The sequence below is a fragment of the Ursus americanus genome, chromosome 12, assembly GCF_024610735.1.
Source record: "Ursus americanus isolate L20-20 chromosome 12, mUrsAme1.1.p, whole genome shotgun sequence".
NCBI classification, from domain to species: domain Eukaryota; kingdom Metazoa; phylum Chordata; class Mammalia; order Carnivora; family Ursidae; genus Ursus; species Ursus americanus.
Window position 1 is genome coordinate 44,281,001 of NC_142138.1, and position 19,870 is coordinate 44,300,870.

At 37.0% G+C, this 19,870-nt stretch overlaps 1 protein-coding gene across 1 annotated transcript in view; it reads right to left on the reverse strand.

The window, feature by feature from the left end:
- DIPK1A (divergent protein kinase domain 1A) overlaps window positions 1–19,870 on the reverse strand; it is a 104,175-nt gene that overhangs the window by 8,237 nt on the left and 76,068 nt on the right. The window contains exon 2 of the mRNA XM_045801777.2: window positions 18,638–18,772. Coding sequence (XP_045657733.1) covers window positions 18,638–18,772 — 135 coding nt within the window. The remainder of the gene's footprint in view (window positions 1–18,637; window positions 18,773–19,870) is intronic.

Genomic DNA, 19,870 nt, shown 5'->3' on the forward strand with positions numbered 1-19,870 from the left:
ATTCAAGGCAACTTCATGTAAGTGAAAAGACTATAGATTGAAAGTGTCCCAAGAAAACTGACACAGAATGACCCTTGTGACCTATCCCATTGAATTTTACTAGACTTCAAAAATAAATAATCCTTTGAGCGTTCAGACAAAAAGATCAAGGCACCTTTAAAGGAAAATAAATCAGATTGGCCTCAGATTTCTCCACGGCCACATCAATGGTAGATAATGGTGCAATGCCTGCAAAGTCTTTGAGAAAGGAAGTGTGACTTGCCTGGATCTTAATTTTTCATTTTTTAAAGGGGATATGAATAATACTTGACTTATAGCATAATTATGAAGGGGCCATCTGGCTGGCTCGGTTGGTAGAACATGTGACTCTTGATCTCAGGGTCATGAGTTCAAGCCTCATGCTGGGCATAGAGCTTCCTTAAAAATATATAAATAATAAAATTATAGCATTATTATGAGGTAAAATGATATAATAATGAGTACAGATCACCCGTGATTTTAGTAAGTGCGCAACAGTAGGTACTATTATTTTACATATTTAAACTTTCAAGTAAAAGGCATCAATGTTTTTGAACATATAAGGATTAGAAAGTAGAACTCCCATTAATGTCTCTTAAAGAACGGCCAGAGAATGGATTTTAGGTAACGAAGACATGAACAGAGAACCTGAGCGTGGAAGCCAGCTGAAATACCGGATCGGGATGAAAACAACCCTGGGAATCTACTTTGTAATAATTAATAAGATCTCAGATAATTACTAGATGCTTATTATATGTCAGGCACTATTCTAGTGCTATACTTTGATTATCATGAAAACAAACCAGTGAGGCAGAACCTATTGTTATATACATTGTAAAAACAAGGAAACGATGATCTGTTAAGTAACTTGCTCAAGGTCACACACCTAAAAAATGATAAAGACAAAATTCCAACCTAGGCAGTCTGGTTCCAGTTCTCATTCTCATAATAACTACTGAATATTAATAGTTCAGAATGTTAATATTATAAACTATACCAGTAAAAGTAATAAAATTAACAAAAACCAAGAAGGGAAGATATAAGAAGACAGAAGTTGGCAAAAGGATTGATCTCTTTATCTTTAATATTCAATGTCAAAAGATAACATTTACGTCTTATAAATCAAATAACAGAGACAGAAGTGTATTCAGAAGTATACCAATGATCACAAGAAGAACTAATAATAAGGTATTGATTAAAACTAGGTGGAGCAAAGGAGATGAGATGAACGGAATTATAATTTTGTCACTGCTTATAATAAGTATACTTGGTCTAAAGAAATAAAGTACATTTTTAAAAGTTACATTATAAAAAGCTAAACACTAGAAGAACTAAATAGAGAACACAAACCTTAGTTATCAGAAAGAACACACATAAAACAAATATACACCATCTAGAGAAAGATACAAACCAAATGAATCCTTAAAAACAGAAAGTAGGTCATAAAATGTGCTACACAACTAAGTCGTATCTTTAAATGTCAGTGGGATAAGCTCATCTACTGAAAGAAAAATATCCTCAGAAAACAGTGTCAAAAAAGTTGAAAATAAAGGACAGTACAGGTATACTAGGCAAATGCAAGGAAAACACAATTAAGTCACAATCTTATACCAGATGAGGTTGAAGTCAGAGGTGGAGAAAGCATTAAAAAAGATTGGGGGAAAAAAGGCTCTTTATAATGATAAAACATACAAGCCATAACAAAGATATTACATTCATGAGTTTCTATAAGGCAAGTAAAGTAGAATTAAAATTCATTAAGCAAAATCTATAAGAAATAGAAAAAGAAATAAACAAAAAGGCATTAGAGTAGGAGACCCTAGTTCACTGTTCTTAGTCCATGACAGATCAAGAACTCTATGAAGAAAGGATATAGAAGAACTAAAAAACCTGACTAATCAAGTAGATCTAAATGCCTTGAGAACAGACTTTTCAAATGCCCATGAAACACAAAATTAGACCAAAGCCTTAATACATTCCACTTAGTAGAAATGGCAGAAACGGTATTCTCCAATCACAATATGATAAAACTGAGAATTAACAAAACATCTATCCATACATAATTAAATGTTATTTTAATTCTTGAAAGTCCAAATTGAAATTTTCAGTATCTAGGAACTGATAATAACTGAAACGGAACAAAAACTGAAAACAAAACTAATGATAAAATCAAAGAACTTAAAGAAGAACACCATCTTAATTATGTTAATAAAGAGCAAAGAACAAAACAAATTAATTAAAAATTCAAGAAATTAGAAAAAAATTAATCCAAAGAAAGCAGAAAGAAGGAATTAACCAATATAAAATAACAATACAAAGTTATGGTATGTTCCTGTAGTTGCAAGAATTTCTCTGTCCTTCATCTCCCAATCTTTGCTTTAGATCTCTTGCTCTTTTCTGGTTTCTGCAATTACCTTTTGATGGTTCTTCATCAGAATTCTCCTTGTCTGTCTGGTTCCCTCAGTCTGATGACATGATGCTGCTCACAGATCAATCTTACCCAGCTCTGGTTCTTGGAATCGTGAAACCTATTCGACGGCCAACACTGGGCTTCTCTTGTGTGGGATAGAGATTGTGGATAATTTCTTGAGCCCTTCATTTTGGGGGCTTACATTTTTCATTGATCCCAAGGAAATAGCCAAAGCACAGTCGGGTCTGTTAAGTACTCAATTCTTGAAGAGGCCCTCCTACCAACACTTTCTACAGCTTGCTGTGAGGATAAGGATAGCCATGGTAGAGATGGAGAGCCCTGCCCGTGTGAAGAAGTAAGTGCCAACACCCAGAAGCTGTTGCTCTTCAGCTGTCACTACCAGAGAAGTTCCTGAAGCCCTGACCGTGCCTGCTCTCTCCTGCAGACCTGGCTGTAACCAAGAACATGAGGTTTCATTTTCATAGGAGGAGCAGAGCAATCTGTTTCCTAGACTCAAGTTTGAGGGGGACCACATGGGAGATGCTCAGTACTTTCTTCCCCAGGTCAACCTCTGGAGATCTTTAGGGAATGCAGAACCATCTGTTTGGTATCTTTGCTTGTAATAGATGGCCAGCAATTTCCCTGGCATGTGTCTTCACTGAGGCAAAGGCGGTGGGCGTTCTGAGGCCTTACTCAGGAGCTGGAGTGAAACCTCCTAGAGGTACAGGTTAGAGTTTCTAGTGAATTTAGATCACATAGACCACATCCTCTGACCACAAAGAAATAAGAAATCAACAATAAAAATAATGTAAATATAAACACAGACAAGTTAAGAAACTAAAAAGCACATTCCTAAATATTTTGTGGATTAAAGGAGAAATCACAATGCAGAATATTTGGAACTGAACAGCAACAAAAGTATACATAATAAAACTTGTGAGATGCAGCTAAAGCAGTTCTTAGAGGGAAATTTACAGCTTTAAATGCAATGATGAAAAACCAACTGACTGAATATAAATAGTAAACACTCAACTAAAGAGGCTTAAAAAGACCCCAACAATAACAGAGTAAACCTCCAAAAGAAGTAGAAAAAAAAAAAGAAGAAATAAAAAAAGAAAGAGATCAATAATACCAAAAACTACTTCTTTGAAAACTTTAACAAAGGAGATAAACCTTTAACAAGACTGATCATGAGAAAAAGAGAAGGCACAAATAAAGATTATTAGGAAAGAAAAGGGTAGTGATAGTGAATATAAACGACACTATGGCAATACATTTGAAATGAATAATTTTTCTAGAAAAATAGAAACAATAGAAAATGATGCAAGAAGAAACAGAAAATCTGAATAAAACCAGTAAACATTAAAAAATTGAATCCATAATGAAAAATCTTTCCCTCTAAAAACAGCAGGTCAAGGTATAGTCTGGGAGGCCCTCAGGGTGCCAGCCAGGATGTAGTACTGTTTGTAAGTGGAAAATGGGTAACAACGCAAATGACCATTAGCAGGAGAATGGCTGAATAAAATGAAGTGTATTCACTGTGAAATACTATAGTAATTAAAATGAAAGAACTCAGGCTTGGGGAACACTCTTGTGCTGTTGGTGGACATGCAAACTGCTTCAGCCACTCTGAAGAACAGTATGGAGATTCCTCAAAAAGTTAAAACTAGAACTACCCTATGATCCAGCAATTGCACCACTAAGTATTTACTCAAAGGATACAAAAATACACATTCGAAGGACATGCACCCTGATTTTATAGTACATTATCAACAATAGCCAAACTATGGAAAGTGCCCAAATGTCCACTGACTGATGAATGGATAAAGAAGATGTGTGTGCACGTGCATGTGTGTGTGTGCAGACACGCACACATGTATATAATTATATATCTATACATACATATGTATACATTATACATATGATGGAATATTATTCAGCCCTCAAAAAGAATGAAATCTTGCCATTTGCAATGACAGGGATGGAGCTACGGTGTATTATGCTAAGCAAAATAAGTCAATCAGAGGAAAATACCGTATGATTTCACTCATACGTGGAATTTAAGAAACAAAATGGAAGAACATTCAGGAGGAGGAAAGGAGAGAGAGGAAAACAAATCACGAGAGACTCAACTACTGAGAACAAACTAAGAGCTGATGGAGGGAGGTGGGTGAGGGATGGGATAGATGGGTAGTGGGTATTAAGGAGGGCACCTGTTAGGAAAAGCATTGGTGTTATATGTAAATTATGAACCACTGAACTCTACTCTTGAAACCAATATTAAACTATCAGGTGTCAACTAACTAGAATTTAAATTTAAAAAAAAGAAAGAGCTTAAGGTTACATAGATCAACATGGAAAAATGCTGAAAACAATGTCAAGTAGAAAAAGTTACAAAATGATATGTGCAGTTTAGTATCAATTCAAGTTTAGAAACATACAAAGCAATGCTATATATTGTTTATGTACCCATATGTACATGGTGAAAGTATGAAAACATGATGGTAGGTCTCACATCAAATTCAAGAGGTGGTTACCCCTGGGGAGGAGGGAGGAGAATACCAGGGAGGATACAGAGAGCTTCAGTTGTACCTGCCATGCTTTTTTCTTTTAAAAATGAAGCAAATGTGGCAAAAGCTTGCTACCTAGATGGTAGGTATATGGGTATTTGTCATATTGTTTTCTATATGTCAACATTACTCTAAGAGCTTTTTGTGTTTATCTCTTTAATCTTTACAACCTCCCTAAAAAATAGATATTACCATCATCTCCATTTTATTGATAAGGAAACTAAGACAAGAGAGGTAAGAAATTTGCAGAGCAGGTTAGTGGTGGTGCTGGAATCTGAAGCCAGAGTATCTGCCTGCAGAGCCTGTGCTTTTAATTAGCCATTGGGGTAAAAGCACCAGAATTACTTAATCTTGGAGAGGAGCACGTGGGCAGGTTTAATAACGCCTGGGTTGGATGCTCGTCCACAGTGTTCCTACTAAGGGGCTCTGGTCACTTTCATTCCCTCTGCACAAGCAACTCAACGTAGGGACAGGACGTTCATCTTTGTTTCCTTAGGACTTGCTTAATGCCTGACACATAATTAAATGTGCATAAAAAGTACTTGCCGAATGAATGAATGAACTGTATTCTGGGTATTTATGCAGAAATAGCACATTCTATTATGAACAGCTTCTGGAGTAGGACTTAAAGAGCTATTTGCTTCAAATGTCCTGATCTTTGGCTCCCGAATCTAGAGGAACACTCTACTATAACCCTGCCCCAGGTAAAGATTTAGACGTGGCCCTTTCTACAACACCCATCTTCCAGTGGATAATCTTGAGACTGTGTATTTCCTTCCTGATCCTACATCCTTCCTCCCTTCTTTCCTTATACTCCCAAATCTAACATCATTTACGTTCATGTTATCCTCCCTGGTGGAAAGTAAGATGGTTCAAAGGCAGAGCCAAGGTCAAATTCATCTTTGAACCTCCCCTTTCTAGCACACAGAAAAGAGTTTAGTATTTTAAGTGTTCAGTAAATGTTTATCAAATAACCATGACTTTATTATGATGATGATGTATGTTAGTCACGATACAGTAAGTAAATCACTAGTTTTTGATGTAGTGTTCCATGATTCATCGAATAGCCATGATTAAAAAAACATAGTAGTTTTCATTTTAAACCTTACTGGGGATAAAATTAATACTTTTCTATAATGCATTAAATGTTTTAAAAAAAGAATAAATTAGTATCTTATTGGTAAACTGTTAAGCAGTGAAGACAAGTCTGACATTCAGCTACAAGAATCAGATTCCTGTTTTGAACTAAGGCCTCAAGCCAACCCTGCATCAGAGAGGCAGTCACAAAGAACAGGCTCTTCAACTTGTGGCTTCCATCATAAACCAAAGGCAAATTTCCCATGTGCTTATATGAAAAGTACGGTTGGCCACATACAGTTTTGTTTGTTTTTTCAGGCATGGCCATACACACTAACTATGATCACTTTTAGTAATACGATCTCCTAACTAAAAAGACACAGATTATAAATAAATTCAACTTTACAACAGGATACTCAGCAGAAAATATTAAAGGTTTTTCCAGTCTTGCGATTTTATTACTAGGAGGATTCTACGGCACATCCTGCCTTTGTCTGCACATACCTGGTAGTACCAGGAGATGGCACTCTTCAGCTACAGTTTACGAAACCCTCTGGCGCCGAAGGGGTCATTTCATGAACTGTGGAAACTGTACCTCAAGGGGCAATAACAACGAACAGATGTATAAGTACTAGGTTTTAAATCATTTTCTGGGATCCGTGTTCTAAAAATGTATTTTAGACAATCTTGCCAATTTTTCCTTAGGAAAAAACAGCAGAGTTGGGTTGCCTGAAAATTCTCCAAGTCTAGTCAGCACCCTTTCCAATTCTCCACATCCGCTATTTTAATCTTCACCATTCTCTGCACTCTCACTGCATCGTCAACCTCTCTCTTTTTCCCTCTTTCCTGAATTCTTTCTCTCAGCCATTAACTGTGCTCATCACACACCCTTTTCCTCTCCCTACATGCATGCATTTGCACACACACACAAGAACCTTCTCCGCGCTCTCCTTCGCTTCTGTTACAACGTCTGTAATCCACTTTAAAATTCTTCAGCAGACACAGTATGATGTTTGTGTGTTTGTAGTCCAGGAAGGTCCAGGGCTCCGCAAGAGTCCTCATCAGGTAATAAAGCAGCACACACCCCGAGGCAACTACTGCACATGCTTCTATTGTCCGTATCTTAAGATGGATCCATTTCTGGGATTTTGTTAATTAGCAAATTAGGATCATATTGGTGAAATTTTTAGCTCGTTGAATATCACAGTGAATGTTAGAAATGGACCGAGTGTGGCAACCAAATTACTTCCTTAATATCCTTCGAAGCTTTTTCTTCTCCTCCATTCCCACCCTATGCCATGGTTGAAGCCCCGACTGCTTTGTGCCTGGATTACTGTAACCACCATAAAACTGGTCTCCCTGCCTATGATGCCCCCTATCCAACCTACCCACCCTCCGCAACTGATGAAATTCTTCTGAAACATTTATCTGACTACTTGCTTCCCTACTTAAGGGGCACCCGGGTGGCTCAGTTGGTTAACTGCCTGTCCTGGGACCAGAGTCCTGGGATTGAGCCCCATGTAGGGCTCACTGCTCAGCGGAGAACCTCATTCTCCCTCTCCCTGCCGCCTCCCCGCCCCTCGCAGCCCCTGGCTTATGCTCTGGCCCCTTGCTCTCTCTCAAATAAATAGAAAGAAAGAAAGAAAGAAAGAAAGAAAGAAAGAAAGAAAGAAAGAAAGAAAGAAAGAAAGAAAGAGAAAGAAAAGAAAGGAAAACTTCTACTGACTTTGTACTGCCCTGAGGATAAAAGGCAAACTCCTTAACAGGACATACGTGGGCTTTTATGGTTTTGACTGTGCTAATGTGACCTCAGTAAACTGCTCCTCATGCTCTCTGCTCTAGCCAGGAGCTTCCTGGAACATAGCATTCTTTCCTATCTTTATATCTATGCACATGCCTCCTTCTGCTTGTAATGTTCTATCCTTCAAAATCCAGTTAAGAGACAACCTCTTCCAGAAAGTCTTCTAGGATGTTCTTGGTTAGACTGCCCAGTGAAATATTGCATGGGACACACTTATATTGAAAAATTAGTTGCTTATTGGCAATACTTGGGATATACTTATACTCAAAATATAAACTCATTGTTTGTTTTAAATTAAAATTTAACTGGGCATCCTGTTTTTGTGTTTGTCTGTTTTGCTAAATTTAGCAACCCAACTCCCAGTCTCAATTATGTGCTTCTTGTTTATTTTTCCATATCCTCTACTAGTCTGTAAGCATCTTCAGGGCGGGGACATGTCTTATCTCTGTATCTGGCAGTTCTAGCAAGTGCTGGTAAGCACATAACTAAAATAACATGGTGTTTTACTGTTGGTTTGTTTCTTCTAAACTGGCTTTAACCCTCAGTCTCTTTACTGCTTCTCAGAATTATGCTAATAGTAACAAGACCACCTGTTTCAGAATTACAGTGACCACCACATGTTCTAAGAGAGTGCAATGTAACACACAAATGACACCAGAAATGCTACTATAACCAGTAACATTCTTCTTTTTTTTTTTTTTTAAAGATTTTATTTATTTAGTTGACAGAGCCAGCCAGTGAGAGAGGGAGCACAAGCAGGGGGAGTGCGAGAGGAAGAAGCAGGCTCATAGCGGAGGAGCCTGATGTGGGGCTCGATCCCATAACGCCGGGATCACGCCCTGAGCCAAAGGCAGACGCTTACCGACTGCACCACCCAGGCGCCCCCAGTAACATTATTCTTAGAATAGGGCTTATGTTTGTTAAGATTTGAAATAAACTTGTTTAGTAAATATTTTTCTGTAAATTCACCAAGAAGAGATTGGTAATCTAATTGAAACTGGCATAAAAGAAAATGATACTTTTAATAGGAAAAGGAAAAAGGAAAAAATTAAACTTATACTCTGGAAAAGGAAAAAAAATAAGGAAAAATTAAGCTTATCCTCTGAAAACTGGAGGTTCCAAGTGGATTCATCTCATATATTTTAAAAACAGAGGATAATGGCACAAAATGAACCTCCAGAGTCAAATAATAATTTCGGTCCTAAGCAAATGCAAAGCTAAATGAAATAATTATGTATTACTATCTAATTAAAACCATAGTTCTAAATATTACTAAATTTAGTATATGTTAAGCTACTTGCTTTTTGTTTTTTCTTTTAAGATTTTATTTATTTATTTGACAGAGAGAGACAGCGAGAGAGGGAACACACGCAAAGGGAGTGTGAGAGGGAAAAACAGTCTTCCCACGGAGCAGGGAGCCCAATTCAGAGTTTGATCCCAGGACCCTGGGATCATGACCTGAGCTGAAGGCAGACGGTTAATGGCTGAGCCACCCAAGTGCCCCTAAGCTATTTGTTTTAACTAACAAATCATTATCTCTAGAAATTAGGTCTTAAAAGAGACTGTAATAAAATTTAGGGGCTCTTTCATTTTTTATTGCTCCCAAGTTAAAGCATGTGCTCTCTCTCTAAAGAAAAGAAAAGAAAAGAAAAGAAAAAAGAAAAGGGGTGCCTTGGGTGGCTCATTCGGTTAAGCATCCGACTCTTTTTTTTTTTTTTATTAATAATGATTTTTTATTATATTATGTTAGTCACCATACAGTACATCCCCGGTTTTCGATGTAAGGCTCGATGATTCATTAGTTGTGTATAACACCCAGTGCACCATGCAATATGTGCCCTCCTTACTACCCATCACCGGTCTATCCCATTCCCCCACCCCCCTCCCCTCTGTAGCCCTCAGTTTGTTTCTCATAGTCCATAGTCTCTCATGTTTCATTCCCCCTTCTGATTACCCCCCCCTTTCTTTATCCCTTTCTTCCCCTACTGAAGCATCCGACTCTTGACTTCTACGCAGGTCATGATTTCAGGGTAGTGAGATGATGCCCCACGTCAGGCTCCATGCTGGGCCTGGAGTCTGCTTCAGATTTTCTCTCCCTCTGCCCCTCCCCCCCAATCCCCTACTCTCACTCTCTTTTTCTCTCTCTCTCTCAAATAAATGAATGAATGAATGAATGAAGCATGTGCTCATGTAATGCAAAAGTTCACTAGAATGGCAGTGAGTGATTCCTCATTATTATCCAGATAGAACCTCAAAACAGTCTCAATCATACAGGAACATGCCAGAAATATCATTACTAAACAATGTTGTCCTGAAAATTGTATAGAAGAAAACTTTCTCTCCCTCCTCCCTACTCTATTTTTCTTTTTTAAAGAACCCAGCAAACTACACAAACGGTGCAAAATTTCTTTATGGTTAGGCACCAAATAGGATTTGCTGAAATAATGAGTCAATCAGTGATTTCTATAATCAGAGAAAATGTTCAATGAATTATACAACATATTATAATTAGCTTGGTGGATAAAAGAAAAAAAAGCCCAACCGGAAAAAAATAGATCCTTCCAAGCACATCTAATTAGGGTTAGTTAGTGGTTGCCCTCAGTTTCAGAGAAAGCTGCCTTTGAACAAAGAAGAGCAGAACACAGTTCTCAGTGCTCACAACTTCCACAAGTTAACCTTGGCTTCCCAAGATACACCACCCCCACTGTATTTCCTTCTCAAAGTTTTAAAAGCCTAGTATTTAAAAGGCTATTATGCATTTCACTGGAATCAAGCTCTAAATAATGGATGTGACAATGGAAAGTATACTTTTATTAAAAACTGAACATAAGAAACTTTAATTCAAACTGTAAATCAATGTACGACGTACAGAATTAATTCCAGTTTTGGCTCCTAGCTTCCTGGAAGCTTAGATAAGTTAAGAATCCCATTAACCGTATAATACCTTTTAATAAAAATTATCCATTGGTTGAGAAAACGTGTCAGGTAAATAATACTAATGTTCTATAGTGATTTCCAATGCTGAAATTATGAGAAATATACTTGATTACTAAATTAGACTAATTCACACAGAGTACATAATTTATAGGAAATACATATCTGATTTGATCAACATTCTAAATATGTTTTTAAAACTTACTATAAAAAGACAAAAGAAGAAGTTATGTTAATTTATAGGCAGCCAAATGGCCCACCAACCAAGGCTATGGTTTAGTGGTTACTAGCATGGTTCTGGGAATTTTCAGATCTAAAGTTAGTCAGCAAATTGCTCTTGGGGATAAAAGTGCTTAAGCAAGCTTGGTTTGTAATTAAAAGGAGAAAGATGCTCCTTGAGAGCCTATCCAAATTCCTTCTATTCTCTAAGGCCTAGAGAAATTCTGTCCTCTATGAAGTCTTTCTTTGCTATTTTACCCACAGTGATCTCTGTGTTCATTGAAGCCTTCTTTCTTTAAATTTGTGTAGTACAAATTTCTGGTACAAACTAAACCACTTTAATCTGATCTGATGGTCTTTGGATGCATCAACTTGGCTAGGCTACAGTCCCCAGTTAGTAAAGCAAACAATAATCTCAGTGTTGCTGTGAAGGTTTTTTAGATGTAACTGAAGTCCATGATCAATTGACTTAAAAAAAAAAGTTTTATTTATTTATTTGACAGAAAGAGAGAGAGAGAGAGAGAGAAAGCAGGGGGAGCAGCAGGCAGAGGGAGAGGGAGAAGCAGGCTCCCCGCTGAGCAGGGAGCCCGATGCGGACTCGATCCCAGGACCCTAAGATCATGACCTGAGCTGAAGGCAAATGCTTAACCGACTGAGCCACCCAGATGCCCCCATGATCAACTGACTTTAATGAGAGATTATCCTAGATAATCTGGGTGGGCCTGATTCAATTAGTTGAAGGGATTTAAGAGAATTACTGAGGCTCCCATGATGAAGAAGAAATGCTGTCTGTGGACAGCAGCTTCAGCCCATGCCCAAGAGGTCCGGCCTGTCCTCGAGAGCCTACCCTATGGATTTCAGCCTCATCTAGCCAGCTCCCACAACTGGGTAAGCCAATTCCTTGCAATAAATCTTTTTTAAAAAATTGCGATATAACTGACATATAACATTATCTTAGTCTAAGGTGTACAACATAATGATTTGATATTTGCATACATTGTGAAATAATCGCCACAGTACGTCTAGTTAACGTCCATTATCGTGCATAGTTACAAAATGTTTTTTTCTTGTGATAACTTTTAAGATCTACTTTCTGAGCAACTTTCAAATATACAATACAATGGACTTAACAGCAAGTCAATGAAATGAAGTCACTTACTCAAAGTCATACAGTACACCACAAGAAAGGGTAAGTCTGGTGCTTGTACAATGGACTTAACAGCAAGTCAGTGAAATGAAGTCACTTACTCAAAGTCATACAGTACACCACAAGAAAAGGTAAGTCTGGTGCTTGTACAATGGACTTAACAGCAAGTCAGTGAAATGAAGTCACTTACTCAAAGTCATACAGTACACCACAAGAAAGGGTAAGTCTGGTGCTTTGACTCCAGCCTAGTATTTTAGATTAACATGATACGGTTGAGTTAATTATAATCAAGAAGTTCTCCTTCACTATGCAAGATTTCAAAATGTACATGATACGACTAAAGTAATAAGACAGATTTTTATAAATTACTCATGAAACCAACCATATTTCCTAACCTCACTCCCCTCTTTGGGCATTTATACTCACTGTCTTTTCTCCTTACATGCTTTTTGCCCAGATATTCATACAACTGCTTCCTTCTCATCAGGCTGTAATTCAAAATGCCATCTTCTCAGGGAAGGCTCTCCCAGCCACTACAGTTAAGGTAGCATGCCCTAGCCATTCTCTTCAAAATATTGCTATTATATCCTTTCTTATTACACTTTTTAGTCCCTGAAGTCATTTGTTTATTTGTTTTTGTTTTTATTATACATATTCCACTACAAGAATGTAAGCTCCTTAAGACATGGACTCTGCATACTGATACTTCTTCTAAAATGGGTTATACTTTTTTATATGATTGCTATGTGATAGTAGTTACCTTGAAAATAAGTATTAAATTATTAAAAATAGGGAAAAAAGAACTAGAAAAAAGTCAGAAGTCAAACTGCCAACTTACAAAAGGAAGGAAAGAACCCACATTGTTAAACTTCATCAAGTAATATTTGTAGGGCCTCTTTGGGAATCTTCTGTATTTCTTTACAATCTTCCTTGGTTCATGAAGATGAAATTGAGGATTTTGAAGTAAAGCTGTTGAGTTTATACACAGGATACTACAAATCCTTTGGCAAGCATGTTTTTGCTAAATGTGGTTTTGAGATAATGCAGTTTTATATTTTTATATCCAAATTGAAAATCAGCCATCTTACTACACACTCTGGTTCAGTTCAGTCCACTTAAATAGGAGAACAGTCTATGCAGTAATACAGAGGGAGAAAGAAAATCAGTTTAGACTCTACATTTCATAACAGGAATCACCAGGACCAAAAAAAGTATGTGTGGATAATGCCAACATTTGTGAAAAGGCCAATTACTTAGGCAGATATTATAAAACTAAAACACAGGAGAAACAAATTTAAAAAGTATTACATTTCACGCCAGTAAGGGCTGATTCAGACTTTAAAAAAAGGTATAGCTTGTGTAATATAAAACTTACACAAATATATATAGCTATGGTTTTTCCTTTAAATATCCCCCTCTTTTATAATTTGCATATTTTCATGAATTTTTTTCCTATTCTTTTACTTTCAATCTGTCTGCATCTTTATATTTTAGATGTGTCTCTTGTAAATATAGTTTTTTAAAAGTTTTAATACAGTCTGACAATCTTTGCCTTTTAACTGAAGCATTTGGTCCATTTACATTTAATGTAATTACCAACATATTTGGGTTGAAATATACTGCAGCCAATGCCATGGTAAGTCAGCCATATCTTGTCTAGAACTGGAGCAGTCATTCCCTCAGCTGTTGGGCATATAAGTAGTCAACAGCTCTCAGCTGAATTTTTCTTTGAGACTTGTCCTCAGCCCTAGAATACAGACTTACCCAAGGTCATGTTCCCTTAAGGGAGGGTGGAAGAGGGTAGAAAACTATATCCAGTGACTGGTCAGTGACAGCATATAAACACCTGGACATTTGCAAGGCTACCCCATCTCCAAAATTCCCTGTAGAATCAACTGAGGTCTTTGTTACCACTGTAGTGCAGTTTGACTTCTCTGGTCTATCCTGTTTCCTCACTTCCCCATAGATGTTAATCTCAAGAGCCCATCCCAATAAACACCCTACAGGCAAATCTCAGTCTCTGAGTCTGTTTCCTAGGGAATTCAATTTGTGACATCTATTGTCTTGTTATGTATTTTGTACTTCTACTGCCTATATGTTCCTTTCTATTTACTTCCTTGCCTTCTTTAGAACTGAGTATTCTTTTATTATTACATTTTTCCTTATTAGTTTGGAGATGATACACTCTTTTTCTATTCCAGAGGTTATCCTAGAAATAACAGTATGCATATTTCAATCAACAAAGTCTAAAGTTAATTGAGGGACATTTTATTAATTAATTGATATGAATAGACTAATTGATATTAACTGGTTGATACTCTTACCCTATGCTGCCATATGATAAGAATCTTGAACATTTTAACTCCTTTTACCATTCTCCCAATTTATATATAATTGTTATTCTAGGTACTTCATATTAGTGAAATTATACAATATTTGTCATTTAGTGTCTGGCTTATATCATTTAGCACAACATTTTTGAGGTTCATCCATGTTGTGGAATGCATCAGAATTCCATTATTTTTAAAGGTTGAATAATATTCCATGTATTTTGTTTATGCCTTTATCTGTTAATGGATGTTAGAGTTGTTTCCATCATTTGGCTATTGTGCATAATGCTACTATGAACACTGGTATGCAAGTATCTGCTTGAGTCCCTGCTTTCAATTCTTCTGGGTATACACCTAGAAGCAGAATTGCTGGATCATATGGTAATTCCCTCTTTAACTTTTTTTGAACTGCCATATCGTCTTCCTGATTCTGTTTAATACGTTTCAATTCTCTGTTGAAATTATCCATTGCTTTATTTAATTTCTAACCTTTGTTCCTATTTACTTGAACCCAAACACAGTTACTTTAAAACCCTTTTTGGATGACTCCAATATCTGGATCATCTGTGGATCTGATTCTACTGTCCATGTTTATCTCTTGGTTTTTGATCATGCCACCTTATCTTTTGCCATGTCCTCTAGTTTTTCACATAGTGCTTCCAGGGAGGGTTTCCCTTTCCTTGGGTAGACAGATATAATGGTAGCTGAACATCTTAACCCAATCAGGCACTGTGCTGAATGGAGGCTGGGCTGCAGCTCTGGTAAAACTCAAGCTATTTTTGGCTTATCTCCATCCCAAGAGACAGCCCTCTAGGGTTTTTAATGGAGAGCCTGGGAATTCAGTGGGGTTTCCCCCCATTGGCAGGTTCATAACTTTAGGCTGTATCTTGTGAGACTGCCAAAATGTCTGCTCTGCTTTTCAAAGGCTTTCCAATGAGATGTTTAGCCTCCCATTCTGTAAAACCCTAGGATTTGGCAAATATCCCAACAGGATAACTGGCTGTGTGCTTGAGGCTCTTTTAATTTTCTACAAAAGCTTGCTAATTTCTTGTCCCCAGCAGCAGCTCTCTCCTAGTATACAGTCCTGTTTCTCAGACCCCTGCTCATGCCCAGTATCAGCAACATCCTTGAGGGAAAAAGAGGCTCCAAAAGTCAGCTCACACCTCTGAGGTTCTTTTAGTTCACCTTTAATGTTGGGGTTCAGCTCTTTAGGGTATCAGCCCACAGCATGGTGTACCAAGGTCCCACTGTTGGTAAGACCTGGACTAGATTTTTATCTTCCTAGCCCTATAAAACTCTATTTTAGGTCACATACCCCAGGCAAACAAAGTCACCAAATCTAGGCTCACCTCTCTCAAGTCTTATCCTCTCCCAGATCTTGACCAAGTAATTCCTCACAAGATATCTTGTTGGCTTTCTGAAGCTTTAATGTGTACTTAAGAAATATTTTTTTCTGCTTGCTTTTTAGTTCTAATCACACAATTCCTATTAAATGTTAGTACTATCTTAGTATTACTGATCTTAATACTACCAGTTTTGGTAAGTTTTAAGAACACAATTCCCAAATGCAGATAAACTACCATTTTTTTAAAGCCAGTCTCAGGGAAAAGATATGCTTTAGGCTCAGAAAATGTTTTCATTATTTTCAAATTTTAGTAAGATAACCATTAAATTATGCTAGAATTATTATTATATTAGAATTATTAAATTATGCTAGAATTCTTTTTTTTTTAAAGATTTTATTTATTTATTCGACGGAGACAGAGACAGTCAGTGAGAGAGGGAACACAAGCAGTGGGAGTGGGAGAGGAAGAAGCAGGCTCATAGCAGAGGAGCCTGATGTGGGGCTCGATCCCACAACGATGGGATCACGCCCTGAGCCGAAGGCAAACGCTTAACCGCTGTGCCACCCAGGTGCCCCAAATTATGCTAGAATTCTGCTTCCATTTCTTATAAAGTGAAATTAAAGGAAAAATTATGAAAAATAATGCAATAATAAAATATTAAAAATAAGAAATAAAATAATAAAAAATACTTCACAACTATAACTCATTTGTAACAGAATAGTCACCACCATATGGCTTACAATTTTCATATTATTGTATTAATACACAATAAAAGCCATATCTATTTCATTTTGTTTTAATTTCTTATTACAGTATTTTTAACATCACCAGAAGATGTTAATAGGTCTTCCCAAGAGTCATGGTGGGATGGATTTTTTTCCTAATCAAATATATTTGCTTTTTCTGGAGATGCAGAGTACATATTAGTATATTAAAGATCCTGGGGAGTCCTCAGTAAAGTCACCTATTTATCTTTGTTTAACCTGATGTTTTCAAATATATTTGATAGTGGAATGCTTTTATCCATGGGATACTTTTAATGTGCCCCAAGACACCTAGTTTGAGAAAAGTGCCCTAGAAAAAGGGAAAATAGATATTTCAAATACTTTGGTTATTTTATGTTATTATAATTGATTATATAACTCCTGCTTCTTCTTCATTAAAAGTAAGCAGGTGAGTTTTGTGGGTTTTTTTTTCTTACTTCTATTAAGCTATAATTTTGCTAGTCTTTTCTGACACAGGGAAGCAGAAAGAGTCTGAGCTTTATATAGAGGCAGAATTAGGACTACCATCTGGCTCCACCATCACAAGCAAATTCTCTCTCTTAGTCATATATAGATATTATATTTAATTAAAGTATAGTTGACATACAATGTTACATCAATTTCAGGTGTGCATATTTCTTTATTTGTAAAATGGGCTTGGGGGACTTTCATAGTATTATTTTAAGTATTACTGACCAGTATGCAGTACTTTGCCTGGCCCCAGAGGTTCCTATCTTAAAATTCCTCAAGGATCTGGGGGCTCCTGGGTGGCTCAGTCGGTTAAGTGTCTGCCTTCAGCTCAGGTCATGATCTTAAGGTCCTGGGATCGAGCCCCGCATTGGGCTCCCTGTGATCTTAGGGTCCTGGGATCAAGCCCCACATTGGGCTCCCTGCTCAGCAGGGAGTCTGTTTCTTCCTCTCCCTCTGCCTCTCTTCCTCCTCATGCTCTCTCTCAAATAAATAAAATCTTAAAAAAAAATTCCTCAATGATCTGGGATGGCCAGTTGAAATGGACATATGAGACTGACACCTCTGAACTTGATTTGGGACTCATCTTTACTAATTCATCTCCCTGCTTATTATATCAGTAATTCCTCCCTTGCCTATTTAAGAGGCTGTTAATACTCCTGGGGAATATTTTTTTATCTTAATTGAGAATGCCTAGAGTTAAACTGATTTTCATTTCCTTAGAACTTTGGAAAGCTTCAGGTCTCCCTGCCTTATGTTCCTACAACACTTGCTGTTGTAATTATTATCCTACCTTACTGTATTCATTTCCTTCCCTGCTAGACTCTAAGTTCCTGCAGTCATGATAGCTTGTTCCCTGCTATATGCACAAACCTAGCACCATTGGCCTGAGTGAAGAGTAACCACTCGATAACTATAGAATCTGTCGTAAGTCATAATAATTGGGATCCCAACAATCATTATTATCAAAAATATAATTCTCAGATGCAATGTTTTTATATTATTTATATAATATAGAAGAAAACATGGAGTTAAATTTACTGATCCTCAAACATCTAACCAATAATTACTACTAGAAATCTTAGACTGATAGAGCAATTTTCCTGAGCTATAGCCAATCATTAGGGTAGAAAATAAATACTAAATATATGCTTTTCAGATACATTTTTGGTATTTGAGAATGACTCTATTTATTCAAAAGACGTGTTCCGGAAAGGCTGCCTGTAAATATTTTTATACTCTAAACACTTAAAAACTGATCTGATGTGAGTAAACTAAACTTTTAGTATATTTTAAAAAGAATCCCTGTCTGTACTGAGGATGCTCTCACACTAATCTAGTATTCTATATTTAGATTTCTGAAGTGTAGATTTTTCAAGGTGTGGAACACTCCTACTAACTTGGTCACATTGCAAAGCTATGAAGTTCAACACAACTCTAAGGTCGAATTAACTTTTACTTTTTGAAAACAATTATTAGTAAGTATATAAGTAGTAAATATAACATAGGATTAATATAGTTTTTCTACATACTAGGAAATCAAAACTACTTACTATTATTTTCTTACAGTCCTTCCCTCTGCATAGTTCTGTATAGGTAGAGTACTGCACGTATATAATCCAGCTTCCAACAAAAACCACCAACCAGGAAAAGAAAAGATATTTCATCCGCACATATGAAAAGCGAGCCTGTGAGTAAAAGAGCACATAACAATCATTCATTCAGCACCAAGTCAGCATTCACTGTCCTAGAACATGATTTTTCCCCCCTTCTTGGAAGAACTCAATATATATTCTAGGCTTTCACATGGCAATTCTCCTAGAACAAAGTGTACTTTCACTGAGTCCAAACAGCACTGGTCTTAGAAAAGGAAGCTCCTTCATCCTGCCAAGGAAAAAGGGAACAAAATACCATTTAAAATGTATAACCTTTCAAAAACCACTAGCAACGAAAGCTACTTATGAAGCACGAGCACGTGCACCGTGCTACCCTGGGCACTCTGTGAGGTCAGGTAAAGAGAGACACGATTCCTACACACTACAAGCTTACAGATGATTTCAAATAAGAATCTTCAAGTTCTTTATGGATAATCATATGTGGAAGCTTGAGGAGAATGCTGTTACAACTGTTAAAGGAAAAATGATCGGAGAAGAAGGGTTAAGATATCTAAAGAATAAGGTATTCTTTGCATGTCAGCTTGGAGAGCTACACAATGGGATCCTCTTTGCATTGTTTTGCTCCCAGTTCTCCGCAATCTAATTGCAAGTTGGGCCGGTTACTGCCCTTTCCCCATCAACAACGTATCAAACAGTTTAATCTTCAAAAATGTCAGTTGGTCAAGATAATTGGACATCTATTGTTTGAGTTTGGATCTCCAATGGTCTGGTTTCATAAATGGTAAATTTGGGGGGTACAGAGATAGTTGAACAGAATAAATTATAGATATGTGAACAAACAATGAAAAGCTACTTTTGCTTTTACAATCACGAGCCAGCTTCTCACACTGGGTAACAGTGGGAAACTGTGAGCACTGAGCGTGCAAAGAAAGCAGAGCGAGATGAAAGGGACCTGAGTGCACCTGCAGAAGACAATGGGTGCGAAGGAAAGAGACTCAGGAAATAGCGAATTCTGTTGGCGAGATCAACAGATGGTGAATTCCAGTACCAAAAAGCCTGAGTACAACAAATTCACAGTGAAGTGACAGGTATTCGAGCTTTATTAATAAAATGTAAAAAATGCCTTTAATGCAAGCTATTTTCGTCGAGCTCTAAATGAATCCAGTAAAA